The sequence below is a fragment of the Meleagris gallopavo genome, chromosome 14 (genome assembly GCF_905368555.1).
Source record: "Meleagris gallopavo chromosome 14, MGAL_WU_HG_1.1, whole genome shotgun sequence".
NCBI classification, from domain to species: Eukaryota; Metazoa; Chordata; class Aves; order Galliformes; family Phasianidae; genus Meleagris; species Meleagris gallopavo.
In genome coordinates, this window is record NC_139417.1 from 4095714 (window position 1) to 4118937 (window position 23224).

Sequence of the window (23224 nt, forward strand, 5' to 3'; positions counted from 1 at the left end):
TCCTGACTAGTAGATGTTAAGAATAACCTACATTGTAGACAGAAATAGCATTTGGTATACAAAATTAGATAAGCTTGCAGAAAAATATGGAAAACACAGGAAAGGGAAAGGAAAGACTGCCTATACACAGAAAAGCCCACAGGAATGGGAAGATGTTTATACACAGAAGGACTTGTGAGGACAGGAAAGTACTTATAGTGATTTTCCGCCTTTGCAGTCAATCTTAAAGTAGAACAGAGAGGAAGTTTATAAGCACGATCCTCACCCCAGCAAATTTAACAGGTGATTCTTCCTCAGCTTCCAGCTGAAGTCCTTTTTAATTGCCAGGTATGTCCTTGTATTTGTGGAGGATTAAGAAGCATTTTAATAAGCGATCTGAAACATTTGCTTCCTTTATTTTCCTTTATTTAAACTTTGAAAATTGTATAGTAGCACTAATGACAGATGAAAGAATTACTAAGCTAATTGAAGCATGCTTATTGCAGACTTGTACTGAAGCATGTACAAATTAAACTTAGTAGAACATTGTATTATGTTAACGACTAATTATAACTACATAGGAAACCCAACATCATTATCCAATATTAAGTTCTGTTGCTTAATCTGATTTATTTTAAATCCATTTGGGAGGGTCTCAGATTAAAGTGTTCAGAGAAACGTGCACAGTTTATAACTTTCACGTCACTGTTATTGGTAGATATTTAATGTCAACCATAACCATAGTAGCACCTTTCTATGCATAAAGAAACTTTACGCTCATGGGAATTATCCTCTAGCTTTTTAATGCAGAGTGATTAAATGGAATAGTTTCAGTGTAAAAATTCTGGGCTGTTAAAGAGAAAACTCATCACTGACTCATCTTCTCCAGAAGCAGGGATATGTGCTTGACCCCACGGAGTTGAAGAACGTTTGTAAAAATCAATTAAATTACTCTATTCCTGTCCTCAAAGAATCAGGGTTAAGCGTAGTAGTCTTCATTTATGAGTGCACAAACAGCCTCTTTTCCAGCTTTTGTTATGTCTGCTTCTCAACTGTGTGTTTTGAGCATAGCGTGCAGTAAATATCTGCCGTGTGCAATGCAGTGGGTATATTCGGATAAGTTATCTGTAGACTCAGGGTCTGTAGTTCCTGCAGACTGTAGGGAAATGAAAAATAAGTAACCATGGCTTGGCGTTTGTTTGGAGGACAGCGTTAGCTCTGGTCTCTTCCCGCTGACTCAGTGGGAAGCAGACTGAGCCGAGGGCAGAGCGCAGCTGTTGGTAGGACCCCCGGCAGCCGGGCCCTGCTGAATGCCCCTCTTGTGCCTTGCAGAGCACCCCGGAGCAACACAGCGCCCGCCGCCCAGGGCTGACACGCGGCCGGGCCACGGCGAGCCGCAAAGCTGCTGTCCACGTGGACCGGAGCTGAAATCCCTCGTCCGGCGGCCACCAGAGCCTCCCCCGCCAAGCCCCGAGACATGGCAACAAACGGAACGAAGGTGGCCGACGGGCAGATCTCCACGGAAGTTGATGCTTCGATCACCAATGACAAGCCTAAAACTTTGGTAGTAAAAGTGCAGAAGAAGAAGACGGACCTTCCGGATCGAGATACCTGGAAAGGAAAATTTGACTTTCTTATGTCCTGTGTAGGTTATGCCATTGGTTTAGGGAATGTGTGGCGGTTTCCATACCTCTGTGGCAAGAATGGTGGAGGTATGCTTGCTCTTTATTTCTTACAACTTTTGGTATATCTGCATGTTAGTATTCACCATAAAAATTATTAGAAATCTGTTTCAATATAGGTTTTTTTTTCCATCTGCAGTATCTGTGGTTTTAGGGTTGCTTTTTTTTTTTTTTTTTTTTTTTTTTTGCTTTGCTTCTAACTAGATCGTGAGGGTTGGAAGCATCTCAGAGCAGGGCGCTCTGCTTTGAAGTCTGCTGTGCCCTCGAGTTTATTTTAATGTCTCATTGGCAAGTGCTTATAAAAGACCATAAGGTATTAGAGAAGAATTGAAGCACGTTCCCCTCCACCCCTTCAGAACCCTCTTTTGGATTGAGTGTTTGAGAGGATTGCATAAGGCTTGTAACTCTTACTCAGAGCTTATCATCAAAGGCTGGCTTCAGCTGGAAAGCAGCCCGTTCTGGCTAAAGCCTTTATACCATATGCGTGCTGCTCTTATAGATGAAGACAACAAAATGCATGGTCCTTTGTATTTTGGTTTTTACTTAAATGGAAAGTATTTACATGATGGGGAGAGACATTTTTCTCCTTAGAAAAACCTCTTGAGATACTGGTTCAGAACTGTGCATGTGCTTCTCACTTGCTGTTTTAGCAAGCTGCACCTCAGAGGAAAAATTGTGGGTTTCTTTCCAGATGTGGTGGGGGTGGAAAAACTAGAAACAGTAGTGGCTTTCTGCACTGTAATAGGCTTTTTCTTATTTCTTTTTAGGTGCATTCCTGATACCTTATTTCCTAACTCTAATTTTTGCTGGAGTGCCACTGTTTCTTTTGGAGTGTTCCCTTGGTCAGTACACATCTATAGGAGGCCTTGGAGTGTGGAAGCTTGCTCCAATGTTCAAAGGTACAATATGAATTTGTATTTCTTTCTGTTTTTCCATGTTGCAGACGTTACACGAAGTGGCAGGGCATGGACATTTCTTCATCTTCATTTCTACTTAAACAACCGTATTTTACAGCAACTCCTAATTTTATGAGGTGTAACTAACAATTTTGAGACAAGCTAGGATATTATTCATTTCCCTTTAAAAATAGGCATCAACAGACTAATTTTGTGAAATTTAAAAACTCATTTTTGCTAGGAACACACAAAGATAGTTCAAAATCTAGCAGCCTGTCTGAGCAGATAAAGAACTTGGTTCCTTGGTTCACAGCATTTTGATAAACCACATTTCTATTCCAGGTCATGAAGATTTGTATCTCCTTTTGTTTTGTACTGAAATGTGAAGGCCAGACGCTTCAAAGTTAGCAATTCCAATCTGGATTGCTTGAAAGAAAGATCACTCTGTGCTTAGATTTTCAGCTAGTTTGGTTTTCTCAGTGCTAGAACCTTAAGATTTTATCCTGGATTCTGTACAGACCCACAGGCGTCACATACTGTGCTTTCCAACCTCTAATCCTAGACCATTTGATACTTAAGAGCTCCTGAGTTGACTTGCTGACCAGCCAAAGAGCAAGTTATAGGCTGAATTATAAATTACTTCACACAATAGGACTGAAGGTTAGCACAGGGTGGGATAAAAGGTTTTTTAGGATGGGTTCTGTGCTAGGAAATTTTTTGTTTGGAAAACACAAGTAGATTAAAACATTTCTCACAGATTAGTATTGTAACTGTGCTTGAGTTACTGATGTTGGTAGGGAGTACAGTGCAAAGCATAGACTTCACTTCGCTCATTATTTTGAATACTTCTTTCTGTTTAGTGTCATGCAGTGTCATCAGCCTGAACTTTTTAAAATGCCCCTTAAGAAGTCTCCATGTGGAGCAGAAGAGGACATTCTGATTGCAGAACACAATTGTTTCTTTAGCCTGAGCTACCAAAATAGCATTATACTAAGCATGAAGTACTTTCAACAGTGGACTAAAGGGCTAACTGGTCTTTTAACTTCTACACGGTTTGCGTGCATATGCCAGAAGTTGCTGTGGTACTGCTGTTTCAGAGAATGATTTGATTTAGCTCTCTTCCCTTCAAGTAAGAAACTCCAGTAAAATCTAAGCAGCAGCAGATGTGACTGCTTACTGCTGCACTGAGAACTGGGCGCTGTAACTGAGTAATTAGATCAGCCATCTCTCAATTAGCCATCTTTTTGTAGAGGTACTTCTAGAATTTGAACTTACAGAATCTGCTAAATGCTGTCTGCATCATTTGTCCTACTGAACTGCAGCACTTGCGCTGACACTCATACAACCATTACAGAAAGTTACTTGCTTTTATTTCTTCTTTTGCAGGTGTGGGACTAGCTGCTGCAGTCCTTTCCTTTTGGCTAAATATTTACTACATTGTGATTATTTCATGGGCCATTTATTACCTGTATAATTCCTTTACAACTGTAAGTATGGGGTTGAAGTGGAAGGATTTTGTTCAAGGAAAAGCAAAGTGAGGTAGCTAGCTGATTAAACTGTCTCACTGTGAAGGTGAGAGATTACACAAAATACATAAAAATCAGTAGGATAAGAATTTTTTTATTCAAGACATACTCTTTAAAAGTTCAATTTTTTTTTCTTTCATGAGAAATGCAGAATAGAAAACTGAGTGTCAATGGAGAAACACAATAAAAGCTTGTTTTGGAGCCCTAGGCTTCCCTTTCTTACTGATTTGTTTAAATTTTCTGATCCTGATCTTCAGAGCCACAGGTCTTTCATCTGTGCCCTTTTAGTTTCAATTTATTACCAGTTTGCCATTCAATCACAAGCATGCCTGCTTTCTTCTCTACCAGGCAGATGCAGAGAATCTGTGCTCAGGCTTGTGACTGCTAGTCCTGGCATTGCTAACAAGAGTGCTAGTATCACCTTGTCTTTCAACAAAGAGGCAACCAATCATTCCTCTGAGAAAAATTCTAGTGTGTAAAAGGTTGGGTTTTTGTGTTTGTTTTTTCTTTTTCTTTTTTTTTTTTGAGTTTTTTTTTTTATGTGAGAATGTTTTCCAAGATTGGCCATCACAAGAAAATCTATGTTGTATTTGTATCAGATTCACTCTATTACATAACGCATGTAAATAGGCTCTGTCTATTAGAATTTCAGAAAGATAACAACGTAATGTAAATTTTGTTTTCTACACGTGTCCATTTTTCTAACTGTCCCTTGGCCAAAGGAGATAATTGAACTCTGATAAGTAATCATGATGTTTTTATTACATGTGCAACAAGAGGTAACAGGACCTCCAGGAGGTCCCTTGTGTTGCCCTTGTTTCTTGTACTTTGCTCAATGTATTCCAACATGCTGAGACATAGCCTACTCCAAAGCATTTGAGCAGGTATAGTAAAGAAAGGAGGAAATACTTCCACATCTGATTCATGTAATTGATATAAAGTTAAATAACTTACATGGCAGACGTGCACCACAGGGAGACCAATGCATTGCAGAAGTCAAAATATATTAGTTCTCCTTTCTTTTTCTGTAAAATGAGATACTTGGGGTAATGCTTACTTTAAAATTGTTTGACTGTTTAGGATTTTCTCTTTCTCTTTTGTAAATAGACTCTTCCCTGGAAGCACTGTGAGAACCCATGGAACACTGACCGCTGCTTCTCCAATTATACATTAGCAAACACCACCAACATGACAAGCGCTGTGGTTGAATTCTGGGAGTAAGCTGAGAATGTTTCTCTATGCCATTTCTGTGCATATGCAAGGATTAGCTTGTTATATTTCATATACCATCTTCTGAACTGACAAATATACTGTTCTGTTTACTTTTTCCAGGCGCAACATGCACCAAATGACTGATGGATTGGAAAAACCAGGGCAGATCCGATGGCCGCTAGCAATTACTCTAGCAATTGCCTGGATTCTGGTTTATTTTTGTATCTGGAAGGGGGTGGGCTGGACTGGAAAGGTAAGATAAAAAAAAATACTGTAAGTATATTTTGATTTAAAATGCCTATTTTACTAAAATATTTTGAAAATTTATCAGGTAAGACACACTGGGACAGTTTTCTGGGACAGTTCTGTTAAGCATTGCGTTTCTGTGCTATTTGAATTGATAGAGCACCATTTTTTTGAGAAGGCTTGTTCCTCCACAGCTTGCTCTGACCATCTTGTTTGGGGTGCTCATTTACAGACTTCCTAGCTTTGCCAGGTAGTAAAATCCCTAATTATATATCTGCTTGCTCCTTAAGTGAATATTCTGGCTAGTTTGAATTGTAGTAGAGTGAGGATGCAGCATTTTGGCTTCAGTAACAAGTATACATTTATTAAACAACTCTTGATGGACTTAGATATGTAACTGTTGAAAGTGCATGCCAGAACTTTTCCCTCCTTATGCTGAATGAGAGCCAGATATGGTTCTGGCCACAGACGTACTTGTGTACTATGCTATACTATATTCTTTGAGTCTGATTGGTTTTTAAGTACAAAACAGAATCGAAGGAAGATTATTGTGAGCGACCTTTCTCCAGGAATGAAAGGGTAACAGCATTTGAAAGTTGGACACTGAAGGACAGTTATAATGATGAAATGAGAATGTTAAAAACATTAAAGTAGCTGTTTGAGAAGAGAAATAAAATGATGATATTCTACAAGCAGGATAGGAATACTGCAGCTATGAGTCTTGTGGTTTGGGGAACTCCCTTGTTGAACACAAGAAAGAGAAGCAGAAGCCTTCTAGCTCACCCAGGAAAGTTGGCAACAACTGCCTGAACTGAAGACACAGTGTTTTGGATGTTCAGCATTAGGCTCTTTACACTCTAAGCTTTTCCTTGTCCATTAACAATGTGGGACGATGTCTATGTCAGACAACACGTGGCATCTGATGATTGAATGATGCTGATAGATGTGGCACTAAGGGACATGGTTTAATGAGCATGGTGGTGGTGGGTTGGTGGTTAGACTGGATGATCTTTGCGGTCTTTTCCAACCTTAATGATTCTGTGATTGATTCTGTGATTGATAAATGCTTCAGTTTTTTGGAGCAAATGCCTGAACAAACACAGATGATTCTTCCACACTTACGTCTTTTTTCTTCAAATCAGGTGGTGTATTTCTCTGCTACTTATCCCTATGTTATGCTGCTTATCTTGTTCTTCCGTGGTGTTACGCTGCCTGGAGCAAAGGAAGGCATTTTGTTCTATGTAACTCCCAACTTCAGTAAGCTTTCAGACTCTGAGGTAAATATCTAGTCTTTGTAAACGAAAGTTTCACTAACTTCACCTTTCGGACATACGATTTGCTCTTCAAGTACAGAAATGAATTAAAAATATATATATATTTCTTGCCATCAGGTTTGGCTGGATGCTGCCACACAGATTTTCTTCTCCTACGGTTTGGGTCTTGGTTCACTGATTGCCCTTGGAAGTTACAACCCTTTCCACAATAATGTTTACAGGTAAGCAGATGACTGCACATATTACAGTAGCACTTTTCTCTCTCAGCTGGAGTTGGATTCTATCTTTCTGGGTCCTATATCTCTAAATTAATGCATAATCTCGAAGTAAATATTAAATGTTATACGTATGTAAGAATGAGATGTAGAACTGCATTTACACTAATGAGAGAGATGTGACTTGTCCAGTGTGAAACGGAACCCATTCTATGAAATCTAAAATCATTAAATCTATCCACAAAACCTTTTCGAAGGAAAAAACAGTAATATACTGAGCATTAGCATTACTTTACTGCTTAAAACACCTTATCTTTATTTCAGGGATTCCATCATAGTGTGCTGCATAAACTCATGCACAAGCATGTTTGCAGGCTTTGTCATCTTCTCCATTGTTGGATTCATGGCTAATGTCACAAAGAGGCCCATTGCAGATGTTGCAGCATCAGGTACATAATATATATTTCTCTAAGTTCTTGAGAGACATCAATTATTTTTTCTTTGTATATTGCATCTCAACTGCTTCACGTATTTGTTTAAAATCTCTCCTTCAAAGCATTCCTCTGCCCCCTGTCATTTCAGTTGCACTTAATGCTCTCCCTCTTGCAACCAGCGTTTCAAACCTCTTGAGGCAGCACCAGCAAAATCATTTCACATTTAACAGTCTGCCTGCCTTCAGTGCTTGCAAAGCTTCAGTGTTGGAGAGTGGTCAGCCAGAAATGCATACTGGGTTGATGCAATGAATACTAATGAATATGCTTACAGGGACTGCATTTATAAGAGGTGGCAGCACAGTTAGCTGTTTGAGAGCTTGGCTGTGACATCAGATTGAGAGCCTCTTGCTACTGAAATTCTTAAAAACAACCTGAAAGGAGGAATTATGGTCATTATGTTTTAGGACCATATATTCTCAAATTCGGTTAGGTTTTTAAATTCTTGAGGTCAAACCCTTTGAGGCAGATCAGCCTCTCACAGGTTAAACTACAACTCTGAGCCAATTTTACGGGACCTTTTATTAGAAAAGTAACCTTATGTAGGGCAGTACGATAGATCCATAGATAGATTCTGTATACTTTGCAGTTCTTTGCCTTTCTTCCAGAAGAAGAAGCTTACAGAAGCAGAGCAGATGGTTACCTTAACCCAGCTGGTGCACCAAATACTCATTTAGCAGTTTTGGCCACAGGGAGGGTTCTGATAACAGAAAGCATGGTCGGAAGTCTGGTGGACAAAATGTATATTACTGTACTAGCAAACAAATATCACTGATGAAAATGAGAGAATTTAAGCACCAAAAATAGTCTTTAAAAAGAAAAAAAAAGGCAAAAAATGTTACGGCATACATTGTTGTCACTGTTTTTTAAACTGAAAGAGGGGAGATTTAGATGAGATATTAGCAAAGAATTTTTTATTCAGAGAGCGGTGAGGCACTGGCACAGGCTGCCCAGAGAGTTTGTGGATGCCCCACTTCTGGAGGCATCAAGACCAGATTGGAAGGATCCCTGGGCAGCTTGGTTAAGGGGTGGCAACCCTGCCCGTAGCATGGGGGTTAGAATTGGGTGATCTTTACGGTCCCTTCCAACCCAAGCCATTCTATGATTCTATGGAAAAAAAATGTCTGGGACATCAATAGTGTGTAAAATAATCTGGTTTTGACACAGTAGTAATTAAATAAAAACAATATCTGCAAACAAAACAATATTTTTATATCACATTAAGCTTCAAAACTTATTGTAAAGTACCTAAGGTAACAGACTTAAGAAAGATGTATATGATCTCTGGTGACCACTAATCACAAAGGACACTTGGAAATTTGACTTTTAAGCTTCTGTTTTTCCTAGCAAGCTCAGAAACTGATGCTTTATTTTAGCACCATGAGACATGTTATTCTGCAGTATTTTGTATAGTCTTACAAAACAATAGTTTTTAAAGACTGTAGCTGCATTTTGGTGGAATGTGTAAACAGTAAAATTAAGGACATAGTCATCTTAAGTTTACTGTGCTGCTACTTAGAATGCATATTTCAGTCGTATCTGTTATTGCTTAGAAATAGTTTCAAAATGTGCATTGTGTTTGCTCTGACAATTCAAGTGTCTAATGCTGGTCCTTGCTTCACTGGTTTGAGAGCTAGGTATGTCCAACCAGTTAACACAGCCAGACTCATTTTTAATGAAAGCCGAAAAATCAGATACTCACCTGAGGTAAAACTCACTAATTTTCTTTCTGTGATTATTTAGTTTCTACAAGTTTCACTCTTATGCTGACATTAGCTGGTCTCCAGCTATACTGTGGCAACAAAAAGTTTCTTCTTCTGTAATAAAAATTTATGTTCTTCTTCCAGTACTTTGCCCCCATCAGCAGTTGTTAGGAATGTGAATGAAAATGTTTACCCATTTACAAGTACAAAGCATATTAAAATGTGTTTTATAAGAGAATTCATGGTACGAAGCAAATGGAAATACTGTAAGTGCTGGAAAGTGTCTTCTCCATTTCTGAGCTTTGTTCCTCCATTGAAATACTTGATGCAGAGCAGAAGATTAAAGCCATTAGTAATTATTTCAGAGGAAGAGAATCCTTAACTGAAGATATATTCCTCACCAAGGATAACATTCCTTGTTTACTATACAAAGGTGTCTCCCAGGAGTGACTTCTGAACTGTATCTGGTGTTTTCCTTGGTTGGTTTGGGTTTTTTTTGGGTTTTGTTTTTATTTTGGTTTGTTTTTTAATGCAAGATGTGTGCACTGACTGCACAATGAACACCATTTAAGCCGAAATCCCTGTTGCATCAGATGCTGCATCCATGACTAAGTCATTCAGATAAACCTATGTATCAACAGGAGTTGATAATCCTGGAACCCAGTCAATCACATTGACATTTTCTATCCTTTTTCTCCTACCAGGTCCTGGACTGGCATTTCTAGCTTATCCAGAAGCAGTGACACAGTTACCAATTTCTCCCTTGTGGGCAATACTGTTCTTCTCCATGCTGCTAATGCTTGGAATTGACAGTCAGGTAATATTGGCGTAAAAATTATTAACAGTAAAGAAGATGAATTTTCCACAACCGTATGGTAGAATGTTGGCTTTGCTCTGTGCTTTCCACATTGCCAGCTGTTATTGGTGCATTGCTTCTGGTATAGTCAGATAAACAGTAGGAGATAACAAGGAGGGAAAAAATTGGAGGAGCCTTTCATTTTTCATGACCTGTTGGAATCGTATGCCAAATAAACAGACAATTTATTCTGCAAACAGAGGATCTTCATGTGGATTCTCAACCATTCAATCAAAACATTAAAATACTTTTGAGTTGTTAATGAACTTAGGAAACGTTGAGATATTTTTTTACAAGATTTAAATAGCACAAGTATTTCTGAAAGGTGACTTCATGCCCTACGATTTGTAAGAACTGTAAATATCGGTAAAACTCTGATTGCACAGTTGGAAATTAGTAAAACATATTCATTTTGATTATAGAAAAAAAAATACTTGGAGGACCACATTCTCAGTAAAAATATTACCATTCCATTGACTTTTCTGGAGCTGCAGAAAGTATCTGCTTTATAACATTTTAGAATCAATCTTGTGTCTCTAGTCTTCACTCTGAAGCACAAATCTGATCAGACTTTTTGAGTCTATTGGCTTTCATATATGTAAGTAAATAATGGAAGAAGTCTAGGTTTTTGATAGATCTGTGGACCAAAGCCTTCAAGTGTAGGCTTCCATCACAAGAAAGAGCACTTTATGTTGTTAAGCACATGCTATAGGTCATACTTTCGAATGTTGAATGTTTTTCAAGCTGGAAATCTTTTTGCATAGATCTTTTCAGACAGAAACAAGGATATTCAGAAGCACTGCTTCCTCTGCAGTCAAATGAATTTTCCTTTATCATTTAATGGATGCAGCCTTAGGCCAATGATGAGTGTTATTAAAAACTCCTCCCCTGGACCCAATCCTGCAGTTGCAATGCATCACGTTGTATTTTATTTCTAAATTTACTTGCAGTTCTGCACTGTCGAAGGATTCATAACAGCTTTGGTGGATGAATTTCCAAAGTTACTGCGCAATCGAAGGGAAATTTTCATTGCTGTTGTGTGTATTGTCTCCTATCTGATAGGGCTGTCCAACATTACTCAGGTACGTTCAGTAGAAGAATGTGTTCTTATTTCTGCTGTACCATATCTGCTTTATTTCCCTCTTCCACCGTCCCCGCCTAGAATCTCTGCAAAGGCTTCAGGAAGCAGACATTAGCTTACAGGTTACAGTCTCTGTATGCCTGGATGCACTGAGGCTTGCTGAATAGTTCATGTGACAAGAAAATGCTCAGATCCACAATTCCTCTTACGGTTCAAGAAGTGCTAACTAGAGATGCTCTCCATTACTTCCTGTGATCTAGTAGATTGCAGAAAGATTGAGGGAATTGTCTGAATTATTGAACAAAAAGGAGTAAAGTGAAATCAAACCAGTTAATTGAATTCTAGCTCTAATCTAATTCTTGTCAGTACTGACTCATGCGTTAGAAGACTTCAAGCTGTTAACATTAATTAATTTACATTGTAACCTATGCTCCACTGTTGGTTTTTAGCTTGCATTTTAATCCATTTTGAGATTGGAGTCCTTAATACTTATTCTAACACTTCCTTCTTATGTGTTTTAGGGCGGAATCTACGTGTTTAAGCTTTTTGACTACTACTCTGCCAGTGGGATGAGTCTCTTGTTCCTTGTATTCTTTGAGTGCATCTCCATATCCTGGTGCTATGGTAAACAAGTTTTTTGTTTGTTTTTTTCCACATTTGAGGCTGGAATTGAAACTGGCCTTGCTTTGTGTGCACGTAACTCCACTAAGGACTCCAAGGTGGTTGGTGTAAGGTACTCCTGCCTCTTTAAAACACCCTGTGTATCAGCCTCAAAATGATTAGATGCTGGGTGTTTCAGGAACACTAAGTGACATCTTTTTTCCTTTTTTTTTTTTTTTTTTTTTTTTTGTTTCCCTCTGTCAATGTAATGACTTGGGTCTCTTGTACCTTGTAATGTTTCTTTTCCAGAAATGATTCTGTTACTTTAGGATCTTGGAGGGAGAGGCGGGCTCCTTGCTCAATTCTGTCTTGCATAACTGCTCTAAAATATTCAGAAGTCTGGGCTGATGAGCTCTGTGTTTAAAGATGAAGAAATATATATAATGTGATATTCTTTCCGTAGTGTTTGTATGTTAATGTTGACATTAATTGTATTAGCTAGTCTAAGGACCATGGTTACTAAGGAATGTTAGGTTGTATTACAGAATTGATTCAGAGATAACTGGAGTCTGTCTGCTGTCTTTATATAGCCTTAGAGGAGGAAACAGCTTTTATAAACATCCTATAAATCCTACAAATGTGAATGGAAAATGCACCAGCTAAGTAATAAAGAAATCCAATAGGAAGTTATAAATAATACAGTACATATACCTTTTGGAAGGTGATGGATTGTTAGCAGATAGCAGCAGCAACAGAAGGGTTAGGCTACTCTTTGATTTCATATGCAGCTCTGCATGTATATGGTGAACATACACTCCACGAAGTGAAGCCTGTGCTGCTGGCTAAGGGTAGTATGGATTTATTTTTTTCTTTATTTTGTAAAATATCATTCTAAATATCTCTTTCTTCTAAGACCAATTTATTGTATGGACTTCCTCTGTCTTTGCAGAGGAACATTTTCACTGGTAGTAGATTAATTAATTGTGGCTTTGAAAAATGAGGGGAAAAAATGATTTTGGTTCTTATGAATTTGCACATTTATTTCCCATTCCAGTAGGTGAAATATTATGTTTATTGAGGTCTGTATAGAGCTTCCAAATATACTACTTCATTTGTGACAGTCTCTCTCAAAAACATTGAGCTTTCAATTGAATCAGTTATGTGATAATTTCTATATTGTTTCTTATTTTTATATTTAGGTGTTAATAGATTTTATGACAACATCCAAGAGATGGTGGGATACAGACCCTGCATCTGGTGGAAACTCTGCTGGTCATTTTTTACTCCAATCATTGTGGCAGTAAGAAACAAACTTTTATAATATGGTTTAAGAGAGATACACAAGGTGTACTATGCACTACGCTATTGTCATTTCCACCCCTGTAGTTTCATACCAGAGCTGACCTCATCCTTTACTTAAGGATGTGAGCAATTCCACTGGAGGCAATAGGCAAAACCCCTTGTCTTTAGAAGAGGCCTGTGCACTAAGAAAGAAACGCTGCACAATTTCAAGATTTGTATTAGTCCTCTGGAAATGCTTATTAGTCAAAAGCACAGTTCATTGGCACAGAAGTAAGAAACAAATTTTGACCATTTCTCGTATTCTGAAGTAAAATTTGCCAATCTTTGTAAATTCTCTATATACACAAAAAAAAGCCATATAATGAAAACTGAATTCCTTTAGAAGAGCTATTCAGGCAACAGATTACATTTATAAGCTGATGTTCTTCCTTCATGGGATTCTGTAGAATATATTACCCAATTTGTAAGGCATTTCTACTGTTTTTTCTGTCAAACCTTGCAAGGATTTTGTGTGTTGGAAACCACAGAACTGTCCTTTACTGATTCTAAGCTTTGTCCATTGAAACCCATTCAGTGTCTTTTGGAAATAATAAGTATAGAAATGTAAGCTGAATACACAGACTTAGTAAGCCCAAATGCAATTTAAAAATGTTTTCAAGTATACTTGGCATAATACTTCTCGCTGCTATTTCCTTGATATTCCCACGTAGGTAGCCAAAGACCATAGGTAAACAAACAGCACTAAAGAGAGGCACAACAAGGTTATTAGACTGAGGCTTCTTTGATTCATCTCTACACAAATGAAGAAGGTTTTCGTTTTCTGAAAGCAAGTGTTCAGGAAAGAATAAAGAGTACATTTAATTTATTAGGTGATGAGAAATACTGTACATAAAACCTATCAATCAAATTTCTCCTGTCCTGTAAGGTCTTCAGTGTAATTTTTTGTCCTGTGCAAGGTCACAAGTGGTGGTAATGTGCAACTAAAATCTGCCAGTCTGTATCTCCTCTGGGATCTCTGAGAAAATGTTCTGCACAAGGACTGAACCTGAGATGAGAATGATTCTTTCTTTCCTGATTCAGTTTATCATGTTTTCCCTGATGTGGGCTGTTTTAGACATTTAGCGTACAGGCTGAGACAGAAATCTGCTTTGGGAACCTGAAGTTAAAAATACCATGATTTCAGATTTGAAAACCCTAAAAAAAAAAAGAAAAAAAAACAATACCCCACGAGTACTGCAGTTCAGCTGCAGCAGACACATTCATGCAGGTAATATTGGGGAAGTAGTCCCCAGAACCCTCATCTTTCCCAGTAGCCCTATTCCCTCTGATTTTGTGCAGGTTATCTAAGGACTATAGTAATAGCAGTGGATTCCTATCACCAGCATACCTGAATTACCCGAGATAAGCGTTATATATGTAAAAATACAGTGTTAACTCGAGGCAGTAAGATTAATTTGGTAAGAAGCAGCCAGGTAAACTATCTCCCAGTCTCTTGTTATTAAAAAAAATTGAAGTGTATTTTTTTTTTTTTAATTTCATAAGAGATATTGTTTATAAGACTTGTCTGTAACCACTTACTGATCCACAGGTTCTACTTTGTCTGACCTCATTTTCTGACTTTGCTTGGAGGATCCAAACAGTACCAAAGCACTCTTAAATATTAGAGAGGCCAGATACTAGAGAGCCAGGCTTTAAGGAACCTTTTTAATACAGGAGTCCATTGCTGACCAGTGCAATGGAGCTGTATTGAAACAATGAGAAACTTAGTAGAAACCAGAAACTTAATAGTTGCAGAATTACAGTTCAGATATTTGCAGATTTGCAAACTTGAGAATAAGAAAGCAGGGAATCAATCAGTTGTACCATGCTGACATCTGCCTGTTTTCTGTAGTGTCTGTCTGGAAGACTGATCTGCAGGCTACAAGCTAGTGCCTGCTGCCCTATACCCAGGGAACTAAGGAGCCCTTTTCTCTGTGCCTGGATGTAGAAACAATCAATCCAGAAAAACTTTTGAACGTAAAACACTCAACAAATCTTCTCTCTCCCTCCCACCTCCCCGCTCTGTTTTGCAGGGAGTGTTTATCTTCAGTGCTGTCCAAATGACTCCTCTCACAATGGGAAGTTATGTTTTCCCAAAATGGGGCCAAGGGGTTGGCTGGTTCATGGCTTTGTCTTCTATGGTGCTGATACCAGGCTATATGGCATACATGTTTCTTACTCTGAAAGGCTCCTTGAAACAGGTAAGTATCTCTTTTTCCTGTCTGCGTGATTGAATCCTGTAAAACCTGTGCACACTGACAAAAGATTGCTGAGCACTTATTTTCTAGTTATATCCTTTCTGTGGAGTCACTAACTGAGCCAGTTATTTTGCATCAGGATGAGAAGTATAAAAACATATACTAAATAGACAAGACAGTGTCTATATGGTCTGCTATTCAACACTTTTCCCCACATTAAGTGTGGTCCTTATTTCCAGGCTTTGACAATTCCAGACGCTTTGCACCTCAGCTCTTCATGCTCATGAAAAAAGTAGCAGTTTGCAAAACACGCAAATTTGTCCTTATTAATGCAAGACATGCTGTCATCTATCAAAGCAGGTGATGCTGAAAGGAATAGGAGTCAAACTCTTAGAAGTGAACCATTGCAGCTCTTGATTTCCCTGAATTTGCTCATAGTGAATCTGTTCAGCGTCTCCCTGCAATGCGGTCAAATATTTGAGCTTCTGTTCTACATTTTGCCTGTTGAAAGCTATAATGGCTGCCTGATTGTATTGCATCTGAGAAAAAGTACAAGTAAAAATCTCAAATGTATCTCATGATTATGCTGCATCTTCTGTTAGTTCTCAATTAAAGGATTTCTATTAAAACTATTAAGAGTTACTTTATTGAAGAACATTAGAAGCCATTTTCTTCTCATCGTATTCTGCTCTTAGCTTCTCCCTGAGTCCTTATTCCATCTGTTAAAAAGGAGATGACACTCCCCATGTGACAGAGGCTTCTTATGGCTTAAATCCATTTTAAGATCCTCAGGGAAATGCCGATGACAGTGTGAAATGCTAATAGGGTTACTGACCAGTACACTGTTTAATTGTCAATTGTCCTCCTTAATTTTTTGAAGTGTGTGCATCCTTAGTTTTCTCTCCCCAGGCAATAGTCTTATTCTGTGTATAAGAGACACTTCAGTTGAAACACACAACTCTGTCCTCCATGACTATGTGTCAAAATGATTTTGTCAGAATTTCTGGAATATTCTAAAATCAGCTGACAAAGCCATTCTTGCAAAGAGGCAGATGATCGTAAGCAGAATTGATGGGTAATGGCTCATGAGTTGCTCAGACCTGTATCCAAATATTTCTCTCCAGAAAATTTTAGAAGACTTAGCAATGCTTCAGAGATTTCTGTAAAATATTTTCTGTTATTACTGACATATGCTTTTTCTTACTCCTACTTATTCAGTATCTTTATCTTGGTCTTACAAAAATGTTTATGTGCAAATGGACAATTGTTGCCCTTATATCAATAATTCTTTCCTTGCCAAGATTGTAAGACCACAATAGAACTTCCTCAGTTCAGTCTTCCTGTAGATTAAGGTTCCATTTGTGAAGGCATTTGAATGATTTTCAAATTTTGAATGCATTGACAAATGTTTTCACCAACAGAGTGCAGGTGATTGTTCTCTTCTATTCTGTCCTTGTGAGGCCCCAGCTGGAGTACAGCATCCATGCCTGGGCCCCCAACCCAAAAAGGATTCAAAGCTGTTGGAGCTGGTCCAAAGGAAGGCTGTGAAGATGATCAGAGGGCTGGAGCGCCTCCCCTGTGAAGAAGGGTTGAGGGAGCTGAGCTTGTTCAGCCTGGTGGAGAGAAAGCTCCAAGGAGACCTCAATTTCCAGCTATATTCCTGAAGGGAGCTCATAAGCAGGAAGGGGAATGAATTTTTACACAGTCTGATAGTGATAGGATAGGGGGGAATGGCTTTAAACTGAAAGAGGGGATATTTGGGTTAGATGTTAGGAAGAAAGTTTTTACTCAGAGGGTGGTGAGGCACTGGAACACGTTCCCAAAAGAAATTGTGGATGCCCCATCCCTGGAGACATTCAAGGCCATGCTGGATGGGGCCCTGGGCAGTTTGATCTAATAGTTAGCAACCTTGCCCATGGCAGGGGAATTGGAGTTTGATTATTAAGGCTCCCTTCCAACCTAAGTTATTCTATGTTTCTGTGATCATTAGATAATAGAAAACATGGCAGTCACATGCTTTGTCATTGAAAAGTGGACTCCCTTCCTCAGTACAGGTGTGAGCTACACAGATGAGCTTCATGACTGGAGAACACAAAAGGACTAGGAGAGACCAAACAGAAATAAAAAGATCATAAACACAAATCTACCTAACCTTTTGTATTCTTAGAGGTAGTAACTCATAGAAGCTGCAACTGATTCTCTTTCATCTTTCTGACCCATTGAGGGGGTCACCATCACTTCTCTGAGAACCACCATGTTGCCAACTGCAAACTGTTTAACCTGTCTGCACTGTTTAACCTGTGCCCTTGCAACAGAGTCTTGCCTCTCCTACTCCATGCTACAGTCTCCCCAGATTTCTTTCCCTTAGGCATACTCAGTTGAACGTGCCCAGTGCATATAACATGTACCATGGTACATGTGGTCTTTCAACTCCTGCTGTCATGTCTCCTACAGAGCACAGTTCAAACTGCTCAAAATAGATACAGACTGACTAAACTTCATGCCATTCCTCACTCTGATCCATGTTCCTCTTCTTTCTGCATAGAAACAAGACTAAGATAATTTGGTTTTGCTCCCATTCCAGAAAACTTACGGAGCAAAGATATTGGAAGAGTTTGTGTTCAAATCTCAGTACATGAGCCATTTAAGCATAGCCTTACCTAACATAAGTAAATTTTCTTATTGTATTGGACTGGGCTATTTTGTGACATGCTCAATATCAATAGTATTTTTGATAATGTTTTCAATATACGAGACCAGTATATATAGGACCTTAGGAGATGGGCGGAATTTTTTCACCTCAGCTCCAATACCTAGCCAGTGATTGTCTTTAAAAAAAAAAAAAAGAAAAAAGAAAAAGTTTAGAAGCAGATTTTTGACTGCCTCACGTTTTTTGTTGTTCCTTAAACAGCGCATCCAAGTAATGATTCAGCCCAGTGAAGACATCAGTCATCCTGAAAATGGGCCGGATCAGGCCCAACAGAGCAACTCTGCAAACAAAGAAGCCTACATCTAAATTTCTGTATTACAAAAGTACAAATACTACTCCAGAAAAACAAAAAATATGGTTGAATATGACCACAAATTTAAGTCTGAGAATATAATTACCTACCTCTAGTGGCAAAAAAAAAAAAAAGAAAAAAGAAAAAAAGAAAAAAAAAGGAAAAAGGTCACCTCCATTCTAAGGGAATCGCCATAGGTATGATCCAACCATTGTGCGAGCTCAGATGTTGACAGTATTTTGTGTTCTCTGGCAATCCACAGACTGTTAATGTTTTTATCCTTTTGGAACAATAGTTGCATATCTTGGCATTTGTAAACTGATGTGCAAAACCTTTTTAATCTACCTTTTAGCACGACTATTTGAAGTTTTGTGCTACTGATTTTTAGTAGTTTATCAGTACTTCTTACCACTGAATCCCAAGACTGTTATTTCTGACTTTGCAGGAGTAAAATTAAGTTTGGAGTTGTTTTGTACAAAAGAATGACGTATTTTGTAACCAAGTGATTTGCAGTGAAAAAGTCTGCCCTTAAAATTTGTTCTCGTCAAGGCCATTTGAGCAGGGAGAGACTTCTTTGAATTAACTGAGAGTCGCAGTAGGCATAGCCTTTATAAACGTTCCTACTACAAATTAAGTTATTATATGGCTATTTGTAGCAAGGCAGCATAGCGTGGCTGTAAACACTACCTGTTCTTAACCTTTCAGGATAATTTTCACAAGAGATTGTGGATTTTTTTTTAAAAGCATATACTCTATCTTATAAAAAATCGTCATCTCTGCGAAGCAGCACTACATGAATCGCAGATGTAGAGGCAAAAATGTGACTTCTAACTTTTTTTTTAGGAAGATGAGAAGTAACATCCAATTCTTAAGAGCTCTTAAATACTCCCAGCAAAAAAAAAAAAAAGAAAAAAAAAGAAAAACAGGGTATTTGCAATTCAAGCTCAGAGTACTTGAGCTTTTGTTATGCTGTTATTATTACGCTATTATTGCATTGCCACCAAAATAGAAACCAAAACAATGGCTTAAAGATTGAAGCTTATCCTTGTAATTCTAATTTAGGGTTTAATTTCACAACTGTTTTTTTTTAATCCATTAAACAACTGTAACAGTTTCAAATAAGGAAGTTATAAAATATGGATCATGAGCACTTTGAAAACAGTTTTATTTTTATTTACATATTATTTGTGGTGATGAAGGCAGGAGGGAAAGCTATTTCGGTAATATAAAATTTTCCACTCCGGGCTCCATCTGCATTTGCCACGTAGCTGGAAACCCCATTCAGCTAGTGTAAGTTTTTCTCTGTGTGGAAAATGCAGTAGTTAGCCCTGTATGGCATTTCTTGTTTGGCAGCTATATGACAGACACAAAGGTTTATGGAAAATGCAGTATTTGATGTTTGATTGTAAATGACTGTGACAGAACTGTGCAATGAAACATGCTTTTCAGCAATTTTTTGTGCAACGTACAATGTTAGATAGCACAATTTATGTAGAACTACTACGTGAAAAACGTTAACTGTGAATGTTGGGTTTTTCGTTGTTTTTGTCTGAAGGTGACAAACATGTTCTTGCAATAAGGTATTATTCTCAGAATGTCAAGCACATTATTGTAGAAATAATATATATATAATACACATGTATTTCAAACTACATCATAAAATCTCAGAGTATGTTCAGTAGGTTCTAATCTGTTTCATACATAGATCAACTGTAAAATATTACGAGATCTAAGCTACATCCTAAATGGCTATAGCTGAAATGCAAAAGTCCTGTAAGTCTTTGGGATTTAGAGGAAAAGCATACATCCTACACACACATTATACATGATGCATACACATTATAATTGTGAATTTCATTAGACTAAGATAAAAATTCCAACTTTCTCTTTATCGTTTAATGTAATCAAGTCCCATGTTGTTCTAAGAAAAATGCAGTATTTAATGTTTGATTGTAAACAATTATGACAGATGTTTGACAGACCTGCTCTTTAGCAAAAAGCTGTACAAACGTACCACATAGCACAAAATAGTGTTGTAGAACTACTGTGTGTAAACTGTGAATAGCTGTATCCTTTTTGTAGTACTTGCCCTGAAAAAAAGATTATTGTATGATCATATATGCTTTTTGCAATAAGGAGTTATCTGAACACCAAGCAAATCTATCTCTATATAAAAATATATATGTAATATATACATATTCAAAAATATATACAGAGCCTGTTTAAAAGAGTACAGTATTATTTAGTAAATTGCAACCTGTTCTATGGACCAAATGTAAAATATTTATAAATTAAGATGCATTTTAAATGTCTATAAATGGTGTCATAATTAAAGCACGATTGTTATGTAAGTTTCCGAGAGTTTAGAGGAAAAAGAATAAAGGTTATATTATACATTAAATTCAGAATGATGCAATCTTTCATTGGACAAAATGAACAAGTGTTTTGTTTTCTGTGAGGTAAGTTCTAAATGTTTTGGTTATTATTTTTAAATATCGGAAGGCTGTATCACACTTGCGACATTTATATTTAATCCATTATGCTCTTACTATAACTTAGTTTGTATATGCATGCTTTATACAGTAAGCTGAAATGGTGACAGTATTCCTGATTACGATAAACATGGTCTGTAGCAGAAGAGCAAGCAACGTGATGCTTATTCTCAGAGTTGCATCTCTGTCTCTCACTGGGCTCTAACTGAAAAGAGATATTCTATGATTTAGTATTCTACAATTTGAAAACAAAGCCAAAACAAATGCATAGGTCATTTTACCCATTCTTCCAACAAAAAGTTAAATTTGAAACTTAATCAGTTCTGCATTTTTGTCTGGAAGATCTGAGTATATGTTTAAAAGTGTTAAATTCCATGTGGTATGTAGGAATTCCAGCTAGTTTTTGACTTCCTGATGAACTAAGACCTAAGGTCTAGGTGTCTGGATCTACACATATTATTCCAACAGGCAACAAGGAAAAAAACCTTGAAATTTTCCTTTTGCTGAGAAATCTACCATTTACCAAACTTCTGATAACAATCAATAGGTATACACAGTGCATCTGTCTTGCTGTCACAAGATTAAGTTGGATGTTCCACAGGAAAAGCACAAGGCTGGGAGGGGCAGGCAGGATTGGAATTAGGGCAGCTGACATAGACAAATGTCCAGACTGAAGGCACTGCTTGCTGGAGAAACAAAAACAGCTAAAATACCAAAAGTGAAAGCTATGTGTTGCAACGAGGTAATTAATTCATCAGACTCAAGCTTTAAGAATTATCTGTTCATCATGAAAATTCCTACAAGCAGAATGGTGGCTGGTGTGTTTCAGACTGGTGGAGAAACTGCTTAACCATGGCACTGGAGGAAACGCGGTGTTTAATGGAGCGCTCTGCTGCACTTTGACTTTTTACTACACAGGAGGCCAACTGACAGCATGCTGGGCTGGGGGTATAGCAGAACACCTGCATCTATCTGCTCTTGCCACTGCCTTTCCTACTGAGAGAAGGACTGCTGAGCACTTGCACGCTGTGCTTGCATCTGTTGCAGTCCATGGGGTCTGCCACAGTCAAGAAATTCGGAGCTGCACGCTACAGCCTCACCAGGACAACACAGGAGGTCGGACCAGAAGATAAAAATCCACTCCCCTCACAAAAAGGCTTTTCTTCACCTGCTTTTCTAGAACTCAAAGTGATGCTTTTGATTCGTAAAGACACAATCTGCAGCTAACAGCACTGCCTGGTATCCTGCTTCTTTAACACTCCTGTAGGAAGAAGGCAGACCAGGACCTCTGAGCAGCCGTAGTAACAAGCCTTGATTTTAAATAAAGCTTCATCAGGTACCTTTCTGCTGAGGCAATGGGGCAAGAGCTGCAGCACCTGAATTCACTGATTTCTAACCCTCAACTGAAGCAAAGCTGAAACCAATGGGCCGGTGAAACAGCGATCTTATCCTAAACAGCTATAGAGACGTTGCTACAAAAGCCATTTTTCTCTCTGTTGGTTGACAAGAGAGACAATGTCATGTGAGTTCCACAGCAGTTTGTCTTACATCTAGGTCTAATGTGATACCTCTGCTGAGGAGCTGAATGCTCTGAATTTAATTATCTAAGTAGAAAATTGGAGCAGGACGTCATGCTGGGAAAAAGTCTAAGCAATTTAGAGAACATGATTAGAATTGAAAATGCTTATGATAGAAGCATCCAAAATCATAAACTTCAAATTCAAAGTGCTGCCCTTGGAAAGGAGCACTCAAACGTGCAAGTACAAGGGGAGGGCCAGTCCTTGTTCTGCTTTTTAAAAAAGGTTGGGGAGGAAGGGGAGAACACATAAGGCAGATCACAGATTTTTATTTCTGGAAATGGGGAAAGGAGCAACTTCAATGGTTTTGAAATCAAAGGAAAAAATTAAACCATCTTTAAAATTTATTTCATCAGCATTATGTGTTGTATTCATCATCTGCTGCTTTCGGGCTATATTGTAAGAAAAAGGATGAGAGTTGCATTTGAGAGAAGGGGATGCATTTAGTGCTGGGTGGTTGGCCAGAGAGCAATGCAAGGGGCAAAACATGGCTGAGGAAAAGGAACCTAGTTGAAGGATGTTGTGTTAGTGCTGTGATATTTCCATACTCTCCCGGAGGAATTTTCCCTTGCTATGCTGCAGAAATCCCAACAGCAATTCAACAAGAAGAATGCAAATAAGGTCACATCTTCCCTACAGGACTGCAGGATGCCCTGAGAGAAAGCCATGTCCTTGTTCGTCAGGAGTATTAGTTCAGCTACGTGTGCTTTTATTCTAAAATAACTCTATGTTGCTCTTGGGTTTTTTGTTTGTTTTAAGCCTGATTATTTCTGTTCTGCTCTGCTCAGGCCAAAATGGAATTATTACAATTAACTATTAAAATCACACAACACCACTGTTGGCTGGTTCTCAA

General features: G+C 38.1%; 1 protein-coding gene and 1 long non-coding RNA gene across 3 annotated transcripts in view; one reads left to right on the forward strand and one right to left on the reverse strand.

Moving 5' to 3' along the window:
- Positions 1-1446: 1446 nt before the first annotated feature.
- The window catches only part of LOC109369903 (uncharacterized), a 93989-nt gene continuing 72211 nt past the window's right edge, over positions 1447-23224 (reverse strand). Inside the window, exon 3 of the long non-coding RNA XR_002119550.3 lies at positions 1447-1590. This is a non-coding gene — a long non-coding RNA (uncharacterized LOC109369903). The remainder of the gene's footprint in view (positions 1591-23224) is intronic.
- SLC6A1 (solute carrier family 6 member 1) lies at positions 1457-22718 on the forward strand. Of its 2 annotated transcripts, none has more exons than XM_019620014.3 (14): positions 1457-1691; positions 2429-2560; positions 3944-4044; positions 5191-5300; positions 5416-5548; positions 6684-6818; positions 6933-7036; positions 7355-7479; positions 9929-10041; positions 11031-11162; positions 11683-11785; positions 12961-13061; positions 15136-15303; positions 18212-22718. In XM_019620014.3, exons 1-14 carry the CDS (start codon positions 1457-1459, stop codon positions 18314-18316), a joined length of 1797 nt encoding a protein of 598 aa, XP_019475559.1. In that variant the 3' UTR covers positions 18317-22718. The 2 variants fall into 2 exon arrangements, with proteins under 2 accessions (XP_019475559.1, XP_085091905.1); XM_085235779.1 differs by lacking the exon at positions 18212-22718 and adding an exon at positions 15540-17442.

Coding starts and splice junctions, on each gene's coding strand:
- SLC6A1 (XM_019620014.3), top strand. CDS start 1,457: ATGGCAACAAACGGAACGAAGGTGGCCGACGGGCAGATCTCCACGGAA. Junction 1,692..2,428: donor CTGTGGCAAGAATGGTGGAG/GTATGCTTGCTC, acceptor ATTTCTTTTTAG/GTGCATTCCTGATACCTTAT. Junction 11,163..11,682: donor GGCTGTCCAACATTACTCAG/GTACGTTCAGTA, acceptor TATGTGTTTTAG/GGCGGAATCTACGTGTTTAA.